This window comes from Primulina tabacum, chromosome 16, assembly GCF_025594145.1.
Source record: "Primulina tabacum isolate GXHZ01 chromosome 16, ASM2559414v2, whole genome shotgun sequence".
In the NCBI taxonomy this organism is placed as follows: Eukaryota; Viridiplantae; Streptophyta; class Magnoliopsida; order Lamiales; family Gesneriaceae; genus Primulina; species Primulina tabacum.
In genome coordinates this window covers 9,039,371-9,054,472 of record NC_134565.1, presented here as the reverse complement: position 1 = coordinate 9,054,472, position 15,102 = coordinate 9,039,371, and the positions used below count along the sequence as shown (strand labels likewise).

At 37.1% G+C, this 15,102-nt stretch overlaps 1 protein-coding gene across 1 annotated transcript; it reads left to right on the top strand.

The window, feature by feature from the left end:
* The first annotated feature begins 4,399 nt into the window (after positions 1 to 4,399).
* LOC142528336 (uncharacterized) lies at positions 4,400 to 4,945 on the top strand. The gene has a single exon (XM_075633380.1). The coding sequence runs from the start codon at positions 4,400 to 4,402 to the stop codon at positions 4,943 to 4,945; it is 546 nt and encodes a 181-aa protein (XP_075489495.1).
* Positions 4,946 to 15,102: the final 10,157 nt, after the last annotated feature.

Here is a 15,102-nt window from a genome sequence, read left to right as displayed (position 1 = left end):
CACCATCCTAGACGCCCACGGCCCGAACCTGTCTTGAATCAAGTTACTAGGGACCAATATCAGAACCTGGTGGACCTACTTGAACCACCCCTCGGCCCCATGCATGCTGCAGCAACCTACACGCTCTAACACCCGAGAACTCACTACCGCGGCCACTCCCATTCTCGATCGATCGGCTACATTGGTGGTTCCAACGATGGTTGAGCCTCCTTGAGCCATGACTCAGACCCATGATGGTCTGATCTAGGCCTTGGATCGGTCCTTGCATCGCCGTCTCCAACCGTTCACACGATTTCCTTCAAACCCGAAGCAAAACTTCCTAATCTACACGGCTTCTAGCGTACAGAATGCACCTCTCATTACCAACCTGTTAACAGTATACCCTCGACCATAAAGCCCTTCAGCAATGCCCTTTGACAGCCCCCTTTGCAGCCACAACAAGAAAATCGTGAATGAACATAAAAAAAATCATGGTTTATGCACAACTACACACCGATGAGCACACATGCAAGGATCGAAATTGTACATGCTTTCACACAATTTTTACACGTAATATCAGCATGTATGATGCATCAAAAGAAGAACAAGCGTGCCTTTGATGATGATTGAAGAGAAAGAACGAGGCGAGGGAACCCGGGAATATTTTCTTCTTTGGAGAAAACTCGACTGACGCTTTCTTGGGTGAAGTTCTTGCTGAAAAACATGAGGAAAAGATGGTGGGGGAGGGGTTGTCGGCTGGTCAATTATTGGGTTTAGGTTAAGGATTAGTTTAGGTGATATTAAATAGTAACCTAATAGATAATGGGCCCTAATTTAATAATTAAAAGTTTAAAAAGATAATTAAGCCCAATAAGCTTAAAAGTAGGCCCATTAAATCTAAACACACTCCCGAAAAATATTTTGTGTTGGAAAGATTTTGAAAATATTAGCCGAACCCTCAAAAAAGCTCCCGATTCGCTAAAATTTGCGTACTGTTAAAAATTAAAATCATGCGGGTAAAAATACCCAATAAATCCTAATTCTTGAAAAATATCTTTAAAACATCTTAAATTAATTAATAAAAATTAATCATGTAATAAAAATAATTTTCCGAAAAATTCTCCGGTCTCCGTTCCTCGTTCCAGCGTGAAATGCACCTAGAAACCCTAACGCATGAAATTTTAAAATTTCATGAATTAAATCCTATCATGCATGAATTATGCATAAAATGCATAAAAATACTTAAAGACAAATTAATGAAATAAAAATGCATTTAATGCTTTAAAACCATTAAATAAAATACCAAATAAATTTAATAACATGCATGCATGTGGTTTACGTGAACTTTCAAATTTTTTCGGGACGTTACACGTAAGGCCAAGGCTCAGTTGACGGGTGAGAGTGTCGCTGATGTCCCCGTCGCCCAGTACTGTGGTTACATGTAGATTGATCTATCGCCCAATACCAATACGAATACGAAAGTCACAACCACAATATGAATTCATCGAACATTAATATAAATATGAAGATGTTTATGATGAATATGAATATGTCGATATGAAAATGTTTATGAAAATGATTATGTTTAAGTTTATGCATCTTCATGAAAATGTTATTTTACGTATAAGTATTTTCATTGTTACATGTGATTTGTATACGTATTATGTTGTTGTCAAGATTATGGGGTATTGAGTCTTTAGACTCACTAGGTGTGATCGATGCAGGTGAGTTTGATGTTGAGGGTAGTGGAGGTCTTGATGGATGATCTAACTGGACTGAAGGTGCACATAACCCGAATATCAGCGCTTCTAGTTTTCCGCATTAACGTTTATGATTTATGTTAAAGATTTTACGACTATTTATTTATGTTTTGAGAGGTTGATAGTATGAGCTATACTTTTCAAATAAGGTTTTTAGGTTTGGTAAGATGTTGGATGATTTTACGGTTTGACCTATTTCCTTTGATTTTCAAATAATAGTTGGTTGTTTTATTTTAAAAAAATGGTGTCAAAAATACTTTATTTATTATGCGAGTGATCCGCCGAATGAGGGAAGGTTTTTTTTTAAAAAAAATTCTAGTACTTTTTAAGCCAAACGAGTAGTGGACGTTTCAGCACAGTTGCTAGGAAGAAAAGGGGCATCGGCTACAGAGAAGAGGACACAACACACAACGCAAAAACTCCAGGCAACTCACAGCAAAATTTTCATAGATTTTGTCGAGCCTTTTCATTCTTTTCTAGTCATATTTTAGCATGCACGTATATATTCTAGTACTATTTTTTTATATTTTTCACGTTTTTGTAATTTCCTACTGATTTGTTGATACACAATCATGTTAGGAGTTTATTTCATTAAGTTCTATTTTCTTTTCTTTCGTTTTGGCATTGTATTTGTTTAGGAGACTATAACGAATGGTCAAATTTAGTGTCCACAATCGTTGTGATTCTTAGAAGTTAGATTTTCATTGTTTTTACATAAATCGGTGCATCTTCACACCTGGCATGCCCACAAATCAAATATTTTGCAAACAATTTTTGGCACCCCCGATGGGACATCATTATGCCGCCGAGAAGGAATGAAAACATCAATCAGGAAAGTGTGGAGTCTTTGGCTAATCAAGAGAGAACTCAGTCCACAGCCAGAGCAACCTGTTGTTGAACCACAGGCCGAAGAAGTGGATTTGCATGTTCCGACTACATACAATCAAGTTTCAGACACGGTAATGGAAGAATTGACTGCTATAAAGATTGAAGAAATTTCACAGGCATTAACTAAGGCAATGTTTGACTGTCTGAAGACACTTTTGAATAAATCGAATCATTCTTTCCGAGGAGAGAAAAATACTACTGTCAAAGAGGCTGATCAGGGGAGTAATCAATTCACTGAACTCGACCAGGTAGCAGGACATTCAAAGGCTGGCAATCCTCGCCGTCTAGAGTTCGCAATCCCAAACCAACAGGAAGGAAGGTATATACCACCACATAAAAGGGACTAAACTTTAGGTGGAAGAGTTCGGTCATATCCACGTACAGATGGGGCAAGGAGTTCGAAACAACCTGTCAACCAAGTCCATGCGATTACTAATCATTTGTATCAATCGGAGTTGATGGAATTTTTCAAGGATGGAATGCTGGTTACAGTGCAGGGGCTCAGACTCCGGGGCCAAACTATTATCACCATCCGCTCCCCAATAGAAATGCATCAATGATTGATTCTGGCCATCCTTGAGACAGATAGGCTGCCTAGAGTTCCACAAACCCTATCCAGAATACATAGATGTGAATAACCTATATCCAAGGGGTTATAGAGTGTTGGAATCATAATTTCAGAGTTTGAAAAATTAAGTGATTGAAGATTGCAGAACTGATCAGTTTAATTGAATCTACTCAAACTGAAAACACCCGAATTGAAGTTTTCCGAACTGATAATTAATGTGTTAAATAATCAAAGGCAAACCGAACTGATCAAAGCCAACTGAATGTATGAAGACAACTGAACTATCAGTTATGAGAGCTCAGTTATACTCAGCACATCTAATCGGCTATATACTCAACTGATAATCAGTTGAACACGTCATCAGCTTAAACATATCCAACAACCAAAAATTTGTACATAGCAGACTGTAACCTATAGTGGGAGCGCCGCATATCAGAATGTTGCAGTGTACTATTGTCAGAAGAATGTTGACACAATCAAAAAAGACAAATCAATGAATATAAATCATTCAAATGCATTCAATATTACCGTTGGAAGAAAAGCCTATAAATAGCCGAGGAGTTTAGCTGAGAAAATAATTTTTCATTCATTCTGAGTAAATTTTTGAGTTAAAGCTTTCAAAGGTCATTTACGAAAAAGCTCACGCTTATCAGATACATTCATAGCTTTCAGGCTATCTTTCGAGAAAAGTACTAGCACATCTCTTTATTGTATTCAATCTTTTGAGATCAGTTGTGCTAAGAAAAGATATCAGTAGTTTACTGATAAATTTGTAATGATACTAAGAGTTTTAGTTTAACAGTGTTTAAGACCAAACTGAAGTGAGTTATTACAGTTTTTGTAATTAATCAAAGTCTTTTAGTAAAATCATATCCTTGTGATAGAAGGGGTGAATAGGAGCATTTGAAGTCTTCGAACATCCGTAGAATCCCCGTGTTCTCTATTTTAATTATTTTGAGTATTCAATATGTCAGTCAGTTTATTTCCGCACTACATTAGTTAACTGATTGATATCGAAAACAAGATTTTGAATTCAATTTATCAGTAAACTAATTTACCCCATCGAAAAAGATTTGAAAAACATGAAATGTTTATTCAACACACATTCTAAACACTTTCACTCGTATATTCGATCCTAACAAGTGGTATCAGAGCATTTTTCAATCTTGTTTCTGAATACCTTCTATCCATACATCTGTTTACTATGTCGTCGTTCAATAAAATCCCCATGTTCTCAAGAGAAGAGTTCGATGACTGGAAGATCAGAATTCATGCTCACTTAGCTCCACAAGATGATGATATGTGGTACTTCATAACTGATGGATCAATGAGAATATTAAAAGCAAATACAACTGTTGCAATAACTGACGGAGAACCTCATCGCATTGAAAAACATAGGGAAGAATGGACAAATGAAGATAAGAGGAAAACAAACTTGGACAACGTAGCAAAGGACATTCTGTACAAGACATTGGACAAGATTACTTTCAGTAATATCAAGATGTGTAGAACAGAAAAAGAAATTTGGGAAAATTTTATTCAACTATGCGAAGAAAATGAGCAAACAAAAGAGAACAAACTCTCAGTCGCCGTGCAAAAAATTGACAACATAAAGATGAAGACGGGAGAGTCAATGATTGAATATGATGAACGAGTCAACGTCATCATCAATGAATTGAATGCACTTGGAAAAGTGTATTCAAACAAAGAAATTGCGTTGAAAGTTGTTCAAGGTCTTCCTAAAGAATGAGATGTTAAAACGATGGCTATGAGAGAATCGAAAGACCTAAACAAGGTAGAACTGCACAACTTGTTTGCAGATCTTAAAGCCTATGAATTCGAACTGCAAACAAGAGAAAGAGAACCTTCAACGCCAATAGTTACAGCTACTCTCTGTGCCATGAGACTGGAACCAACTAGTTCAGCTGAAAAGACCGTAGAAAAGCTGAGTAATGATGTCATGTCATTATTCATCAAAAAATTTGGAAGATTCATGAGAAGAAATCAAGGTTCCTTCCAACGACAATATCAGAATAACAATATAAGGAAGAACCAAACTCTTGCTACAACTGTGGCAAGACAGGGTGTAATAACCGATCGTTCATTTCTTTTATTATGAATTACGGTATTTTTATTGTGATGGTTTATGGCTTTACATTATGATATGAATGGTAATGAATGTTATAGAATGGGAGAGATAATAGATGGGTAGAATAGAAGGTTAAATTTGAGTTAAATAGGTAATGGAAGTGCTGAAACGGTATGAAACTGTGGCAGTAGTTCTGGTTTTTAGCATAATGTTTTGTATATTGATGCAATTGATGTGAGGCCACTTCCATTAGAAAGATACGATATAAGGATATAACTTTTGTGTTTTGAGTTTTGTTCAAATCATTAGGAAAGACGAGCCAAAAGCGCCCCGAAATGTGTCGTGCGTATCGTCATTATTACAATGACACATGTGGGGAGAATGAGCATAACTCTTTACTCCAACCTTCAAATGACATGAGGTTAATTGGAGATGCAAGCCAAGACATAGGGCTACAACGTTTGTGTTTACCACGTTTACTAATTCTGAAGGGAGGAGGCGTTTCGAAAGCAATTGTTACAGTAGTTGTGCACAGAGCGCGCCCGAGCGGTAAGATTTGACCGCCCAAGAGCGGCTGCTTCTGGATTTTTGGGTTTCTAACAGTATGGTCCATGCTAGGGTGGTAATATGTGACCGCCCGAGCGCCCAGCAAGTTAAAAAATGTGTTTTGAGAATTTGGAATGCTTTTAATAGATGTTGTATCAATTTTTCCTCATTTCTTCTCTTCTCTCCATCGGTTTGGAAGCTTGGGTTCTTCATTTCTCCTTTAATCCAACTTCTTCCAAGACATTAATATTTGATTGAAGCCTTAATCTTTGCTTGGAGATTAGAAGTTCTTCTCCTCAAGACTTCAGGAGCAAGGTAAGAAAGCTTATTTCCTTGGGTTAGTGATTAAAGGGAAGATATTGTGTTGTTTGGTTTGAATGTTGAGGTAAGGTTGTCAATATAATGATTGATGGTATTATTATTATTATTGTGTTGTAGGAATCCCTCAAGAGCTTAGCAACCACTTGTGTATTGGGTTGTAAGTAGACCTTTTCATTTGAATGCGTCTTATGAACTATGTATATGATAAATGATGTTTTAAATAATTTTAGCTCCTTTAACTCACTAATTATGTATATTGTATGTATTGATATATTGAAAAGAGATGGAATTGATGCCAAGGGCAAAGTAAAGGAGCTAAGGTTTTAGCACGCACACAACGTGTTTGATAAAATATTTCAATGAATGTTTTTATGGCTTGATGGTTATATGGTATAGTGGTGTTACCGTTGGTAATTTTAAACCCACACGACGGAAGTTGATCAACATAATGACATGTACTGTGACTTATTTTGACTGAGACGTACATATATACCATCGACGGATGACCTATCAATGCCATGCAAAGGAAAAAAATGATGTTTTATGGAATGCCCTTATAATTGTTATTTATGAATTTTATTGACTGATGACATGCTACGGTTAAGAAATGATACGAATTTCTTCTTTACGCTATGCTATATGTATTTGTGATAGGATCGATTAACGTATCAAGAGTGTTTAGAAGGGGAGGGGGGGTTGAATAAACACTAACAATTAAAACTGATCTTTTCGAATTTTGAGTTCAGTTTGGTGAAAAACTGATTCTCGGAATCTTGTTGGTCAATGACAATCAGTTAAACTAAAGTAGTTGCGGAAAGTAACTGACTGAAAGATAGAATACGAAAATAAAATACACAAGGATTGTTTCTGGATGTTCGGAGATTTCAATTACTCCTATGTCACCCCTTCTATCTCAAGGATAGGATTTCCACTAAAAGACTTTGATCGAATACAAGATTTGTACTGACCCACTTCAGTTTGGACTTATCACTGTCAAAAGCTGAAACTCTTAGTATTACAAAATGTTCCCAATGCGTAACTGATCTTAGCACTATCGAATTTAACGATTATTTCAAAGTGCCAGTGAGCTCAAATTGTAGCCTTGACTGCTACGAATAAATCAAGTAAGAGTGAGCTAAGATTTTGGCAGAATAACAGCAAGCTTTGAATGGAATGATCTTCTCTATTTTTTTTCAGTTGTTCTTCTGTCATATTTATAAGCTTCCCTTCCAACGGTAACTTGAGATATATTTGAATCTTTGTATCCGTTGATTGCCACTTCATTATTTCTTGGGCATTGTTTGTTTCATTTATCGTAATGCGGCGTCTTAACTGCTTTAGCCGAAATGCGTTGTTCTAAGCTGTATTGATTGAAGTGCGGCATTTCATATTCAGTTGCAGTCTTCTATGTCTCTTTGTCGGTTGAGTGTTCTTTTCCGAGACATGTTCAGTTGAAGGATGCTTAGCTTAAAAGCATACGGCTGAATGTATCAACTGATCGGTTTTCAACTGATCAGTTTTGTTTATTAGATCAGCTGATTTCAGTTGTTAAGTCCAGTTGCTGAATATAATCGCGTGTATCAGTTGGTTGATCAGTTTAAAATCATACGGCTGAATGTATCAACTGATCGGTTTCCAACTGATCAGTTTTCTTTATTAGATCAGATGATTTCAGTTGTTAAGTCCAGTTACTGAATATAATCGCGCGTATCAGTTGGTTGATCAGTTTGTCAAACTCCAGAATTTAGAGTCTAGTTTTCAACAATTCGGTATTACAATGTCTACTTGCTGAGTTTTTATAATTCATTTCAGTTATGTTCATGAGATGCAGATGCAGGTAACCGAGATTGATTCGACGGGGTGTCGAGATGGAAGGAGGAAATGTGCCAAGCTTGGAGGAAGAATGAAATGATTATTTTGTCTATGGATGGTTAAGAATTTATTTTGTTTTGAAATGGTTGAAGTGGTGAATATCTTTTGTTGTAACCCACCTGATACTTTGGGAGTTTAAACTTGACTCAATTATTTTGGAAATCAAATGCAATACTTTTGATTTTGTATATCTTTATGTATTAGTTGTGGGAATTTTTAAGAGGTATTGGTTTTATTGCTTGAGACAGGTGGTGAGTTCCCTTTTTACTGGGAAACTCTGTCAAAATTTTTAAAGCTCAAACTTTCCTCCAAGTCTATTTTTTTAAAGCTTCTGCATTATAGAGTTTATATTTTTTAAGAAAACAGGTCAGGGTGTCACATTTAGTGGTATTAGAGCAAATGTTTTTCGGGCCAATGTTTGGCACTTGACTTAATGTTGGCGACACTTCGGTATGTATATTTCTGCATCTCATTGATGTACTGATATGATGATAATTATATTTAATGGTATGAAGATGATTTAAAATGATTTTAAACTGAGATGCATTGTAGGAGATGCCACCTAAGAGGAAAGCTGTAGAGGGAGAAGATAGTTCCTCGTCACGAGTTGTTGATGAGTTTAGTAAGTTGCTCAAGGAGCAAGCTAAAGTTCATGGAGATCAGATCCAACATTTATTGAGATTGCAGAACCTAGTACAAGGGAGAGGTAGAGGTCTTGTGAGACAGGAGCCCAGTTCAGAGGGAGCATATGACATATTTAAAAGAATGAATCCACCTGAGTTCGTGGGAAGTGCAGACCCTCTTGTAGCTATGGAATGGGTTAAAGCTATTGCAGCAATCTTTGACTATCTGCATGTTGAGGATAATGATCGAGTTAGTTGTGCAATGTTTCTTCTGATCAAGACTGCACGCATTTGGTGGGAAGCCACGAAGGTAGCCATCAATGTTCAAACCCTTAAATAGAGTGAGTTCAAGGAGTTATTTTATGACAAATATTTCTCTAATGATGTCAAAACCCGAAAATTGAAGGAGTTCTTGGAATTAAAGCAAGGTAACTTGAATATGAATGACTATATTTTGAAATTTGAAGAAGGTTGTTTGTTTGTTCCTTTCATTGCCTCGAATGACAAATACCGAGGTGAACACTCATGAGAGGCTTGAGAGCTGAGATCAGAAGAGATGTCAGAATGTCCAAGGCCGCAACGTACAAAGAGATAGTGGAGAAATCTCTTCTGGTAGAGCATGACGAGAAAGAGATTGAGAAGGAAAGGCAATTGAGAAGACAAAGCTTTAATCAAAAGAGCCAAGCTTCGAGTCAAAGTTGGAAAGGGGGATACAAAGGAAAAGGAAAAGAAGAACATCGAGGTAAAGCTCCTGTGGTTCAGGCTGAGACGAAGAAGCCTTTATGTCCCAAATGCAGCAAGCCACATAAGGGTGAATGCTTTGTAGGGACCAAAAAATGTTATAGATGTGGAGGTGCATGTCATATTGCCATCAATTGCGCCCAATCTTCAGGCCGAGGACGAGTCCAAGGACGCATTTTCTCTTTGACCAAGGAGGATGTTAATCCGGATGCGTCAATTATATTAAGTAATATTCTAATTTCAGGCAAAGTAGCTCTTACTTTAATTGATACTGGAGCTACGCATTCCTTTATGTCTGAAATTTTCATGAGATCGCTGGGTATTCCACCTATATTTGAACCTCTCCAGTATAATATTTTGCTTCCTTCGGGTGATGTGATTTGCCCAACAAGTGTGATTAGAGCTTGTCCTATTCTAGTGAATGATAGAATTTTATTTGCTAATCTGATTGTGATTCCTATGATAGAGTTTGATGTGATTCTGGGTATGGATTGGCTATCATAGTATCGTGCAGTAATAGATTGTGTTGAAAATACGATGCGATTTCCGACAGAAGAAGGTGACGGCAAGTTCTTCAAGCGTTCAGGTACTTCGCTTGAGACTTCTTTTATTTCTTGTTTGAAGGTGAATAAGATGTTGGTTAAGGGGTGTCAAGGATTTCTGGCGTCAGTAATGGATGTGAGCAAGGAATATAATGTGGATGTGAATGATATTGAAATTGTTCGAGGGTATGCGGATGCACTACAAGAAAAATTTCAATCAACAACACTCATACGACAACGATTTTTATTAAAACCGTTGTCTTTTTTCTTTTAACAACGGTTTTAACAAAAACCATTGTCGTAGCCTAAAAAACCCCGCTTATAGACAATGGTTTTTAAAAAATCGTTGTCTTTGATGTGTCTACGACAACGGTTTTTAAAAACCGTTGTCTTTTGATGTGTCTACGACAACGGTTTTTACGGTTTTTTAAAAACCGTTGTCTATGAGCGTTTTTTTTTTGTTACACCAACGGTTTTTCAAAACTGTTGTCTAAGAGCTTTTTTTTGGGCTACAACAACGGTTTTAACAAACGTTGTCTATGAGCGGTTTTTTTTAGGCTACAACAACGTTTTTTCAAAAACCGTTGTCTATATAAGATTCTGTCAAGGGTCAAAGACAACGGTTTGTGTAAACCGTTGTATTTCGGATGGTTTTTTAACTACGACAACGGTTTTTTAAAACATTGTCGTTTCTTAGTGTTTTATTTGGTTAAAGACAACGGTTTTTGAAATAACATTGTCGTAGTTTCTAATTTTTTTTAAAAAAATCGGTTAATATTTAGTGACGGTTTTATAAATTACTGTCGCTAATTTAAATTTACCGACGGTTTTAAAAAAACTGTCGCAAATTTAGCGACAGTTCTCGCTTGTTCGTTGCTAAAATTAGCGACGGTTTTTAGCACACCGTCGCCGATTTAATTTAGCGACGGTTCGTAAAACCGTCGCATTATTAAATTTTTGACGTTTTAAATTAGCGACGAAACAATCGTCGCTAATAGCGACGGTTTATACAAAAACCGTCGCTAGTACCATCGCACACTGTCTATAAATATCCGCGTCCTTAGTCATTTTCTTAACACACCTAAGTCATTTCCTTAGTCAGTTTCACTTTTCAAATTCTTTTTTCTTCCATGATTTGTCCATGATTTTCCTTAAACTTCAATTTTAAGTTAAAGATTATAAATATATTAATTTAGTAGGATTGTTAGTTTTTTTGTTAGGTTTATAAAATTATAACCGTAAATTTTTTTTTATTTTATGAAAAACAATAGCGATGAAAATCATAACAAAAACCGTCGCTAATTAGCGACAACAACCATAATAAAAACCGTCGCTATTAGCGACGGAGTTATTTAGAAAAATCGTCGCAAAATTTTGTTTTACAACGATTTTTCAATGCTACGACAATGGTTTTTCACCGTCGTCTTTAGACGTCTACGACGACGGTTTTTCACCGTTGTATTTGAGCGCACCCTTTTAACCACAGGGCCTTTAACAACGATTTTACAAGACCTACGACAACAATTTTTCACCTGTCGTCTTTGATGTCTACGACAACGGTTTTTCACCGTTGTCTTTGAGCGCACCATTTAACAACATGGGCTTTAACAACAGTTTTTTTGACTTACGACAACGGTTAAAAACCATTGTCTTTCGCCTTTTTTCTTGTAGTGATGTCTTTGCCTATGAAGTGCCGGGGTTGCCATCGGTAGAGAAGTCGAGTTTGTCATTGATGTTGTACCTGGTACTGCTCTATTTCTAAAGCCCTTTATCAAATGGCACCGACTGAAATGAAAGAATTAAAGAACCAATTGCAAAAGCTGTTAGATAAGGGCTTTATTAGACCGAGTTCTTCACCATGGGGGGCACCAGTTGTTTGTGAAAAAGAAAGATGGGTCACTACGTTTGTGTATTGACTACCGAGAGATCAACAAAGTTACAGTTAAGAACATGTACCCTTTGCCACGAATTGATGATCTTTTTGATCAATTGCAAGGGGCAACGGTATTTTCCAAGATTGATCTGCGATCGGGATATCACCAATTGAAAGTGAAAGAAGATGACTTACCTAAGACTGCTTTTCGAACTAGGTATGGTCATTATGAATTTCTGGTAATGTCTTTCGAGTTAACGAATGCGCCGTCAGTTTTTATGGATCTTATGAATCGAGTCTTCAAGCCTTATTTGGACAGTTTTTTCATTGTATTTATTGATGATACTCTGGTTTATTCGAAGACTCGAGAACTTCATCGAGAACATTTGAGAACTGTGTTGCAGCAATTGAGGGATAACCAGTTATATGCCAAGTTAAAGAAGTTCGAGTTCTGGTTGGACCAAGTGACTTTCCTAGGTCATATTGTTTTTAAATATGGAATTACCGTGGATCCAACAAAGATAGAAGCAGTGAAGAAATGGCTTATTCCTACAACAGTTTCTGAGGTACGAAGTTTTCTTGGTTTGGTAGGTTACTATCGTCGTTTTATAGCCGATTTCTCAAAGATAGCCCTGCTATTGACCACATTGACAAGAAAGACAGTTAAATTTGAATGGACAAATGAGTGTCAACAAAGTTTTCAGGAGTTGAAAGATAAATTGACATCAGCTCCAGTGTTGTCAGTTCTTGAGGGAGTTGAAGACTTTGTGGTGTATACTGATGCTTCTAAGAAAGGGCTTGGTGCTGTATTGATGCAGCGTGGAAAAGTGATTGCTTATGCTTCCCGTCAGCTTAAGGATTATGAAAAGAATTATTCGACTCACGATCTTGATTTGGCAGCTGTGGTTTTCGGTTTGAAGATTTGTCGACATTATTTGTATGGAGTGAAGTGTGAGATTTTATCAGATCATAAAAGCCTTAAATATCTGTTTACTCAGAAGGAATTGAACATGCATCAGAGGAGATGGTTGGAACTTGTTAAGGATTATGATTGCACTATTAGTGACCACCCTGGGAAGGCGAATGTAGTTGCAGACGCATTGAGTCGGAAGTCAGGAGTTGTGTTTAGTTCTATGATTCAAAAACCTTTATTGTTGGACTTGCAAAGGAATGAGATCACTTTGGTCGAGAAAGGTATGATAGCTCGACTTTCAACCTTGGTGATTTGACCTAATTTGAATGACAGGATTAAAGATGGACAACAGAATGATAAGCAATTGCTGGAAATGAAATCTAAGGCTGAGCTGAAAGAAAATTCTGAGTTTGGTTTAAACAGTGATGGGTTGATGACCTTCAGAGGTCGAATTTGCGTTCCTATCGACGATAAAATTCGACGAGATATTTTGATTGAGGCGCATACCGCACCATATTCGATACATCCAGGTAATACGAAGATGTATCAAGATCTTCGTCGACTCTTCTGGTGTCCAGGTATGAAGAAGGATATTGCGTTGTATATTTCTGAATGCCTAACATGTCAGCAGGTTAAGTCTGAGCACCAAAGACCTGCAGGTTTGTTGTAGTCATTACCGATACCTCAGTGGAAATGGGAACACATCATAATGGACTTTGTTGTCGGACTTCCAAGGATGCAGAAATGTTATAATTCAATTTGGGTTATTGTTGATCGTTTAACCAAGTCATCACATTTTCTTCCTGTCAAAACAACTTATTCGTTGAATCAATATGCTGAGGCTTATGTTCAAGAGATTGTTAGACTTCATGGGATACCAGTGTCAATTATTTTTTATCGTGATCCAAGATTTACATCTGAATTCTGGAAGAGTTTGCATAGAGCTTTGGGTACAAAGTTGGCCTTCAGCACAACTTATCATTCTCAGAATGACGGACAATCAGAACGAGTTATTCAGATTCTTGAGGACAAGTTAAGGGCCTGCATTATTGATTTTCTTGGAAGTTGGGATTTGAAGCTGCCTCTTGTGGAATTCACATATAATAATAGCTATAAGTCCTCGATTGGCATGGCACCTTATGAAGCTTTGTATGGGAGAAGGTGTCGTTCACCTTTATTTTGGGATGAAGTAGGTGAAAGAAAGATGTTAGTACCAGAGTTGGTTCAACAAATGGTTGATGTTGTAGCATTGATTCGAGAAAGAATGAAAACTGCTCAGTCTCGACAGAAAAGCTATGCAGATGTTCGAAGAAGGCCTTTGGCATTCTAGATAGGTGATCACGTGTTTGTTAAGATAGCTCCTCTCAAGGGAGTTATGAGATTTGGAAAGAAGGAGAAGTTGAGTCCTCGTTTTATTGGACCTTTCGAGATTCTCGACAGAATTGGCGAGCGAGCTTATCGAGTGGCTTTGCCTCCAGATTTCGATAGGGTGCATAATGTATTTCATGTCTCAATGCTTTGTAAATTGTATCGAAGCCAACTCATGTACTTCGTCACGAACCACTAGACTTAATGCCAAATTTGAGTTATCATGAACGGCCGATACAAATACTGGATAGTAAGGTTAAAGTGCTTAGAAACAAAGAAATTGGGAGTGTGAAGGTGTTATGGAGTAATCATGTCATCGAAGAAGCAACATGGGAACCCGAGGAAGAGATGAAGCAATGTAATCCTGACTTGTTTACGTCGTGAGGTAAATTTCGGGGACGAAATTTTTATAAGGGGAGGAGAATTGTAATAGCCGATCGTTCATTTCTTTTATTATGAATTACAGGTATTTTTATTGTGATGGTTTATGGTTTTAAATTATGATATGAATGGTAATGAATGTTATAGAATGAATAGATAATGGATGGGAAGAATAGAAGGTGGAATTTGAGTTAAATAGGTAATGAAAGTGCTGAAACGATACGAAACTGTGGCAGTAGTTCTGGTTTTTAGCATAATATTTTGTATATTGATCCAATTGATGTGAGGCTACTTTCATTAGAAAGATAAGATATGAGGCTATAACTTTCGTGTTTTGCGTTTTGTTCAAATCATTAGGGAAGACGAGCCAAAAGCGCCCCGAAGTGTGTCGTGCGTATCGTCGTTCCTACAATGACATATGTTGGGAGAATGAGCATAACTCTTTACTCAGACCTTCAAATGACATGAGGTTAATTGGAGATGCAAGCCAAGACATAGGGCTACAACTTTTATGTTTACTACTCTTTCTAATTCTGAAGGGAAGAGGCATTTCAGAAGAGATCTTTACAGTATCTGTGCACAGAGCGCACCCGAACAGTAAGATTTGACCGCCCGAGCGCGGCTGCTTCTGGATTTTT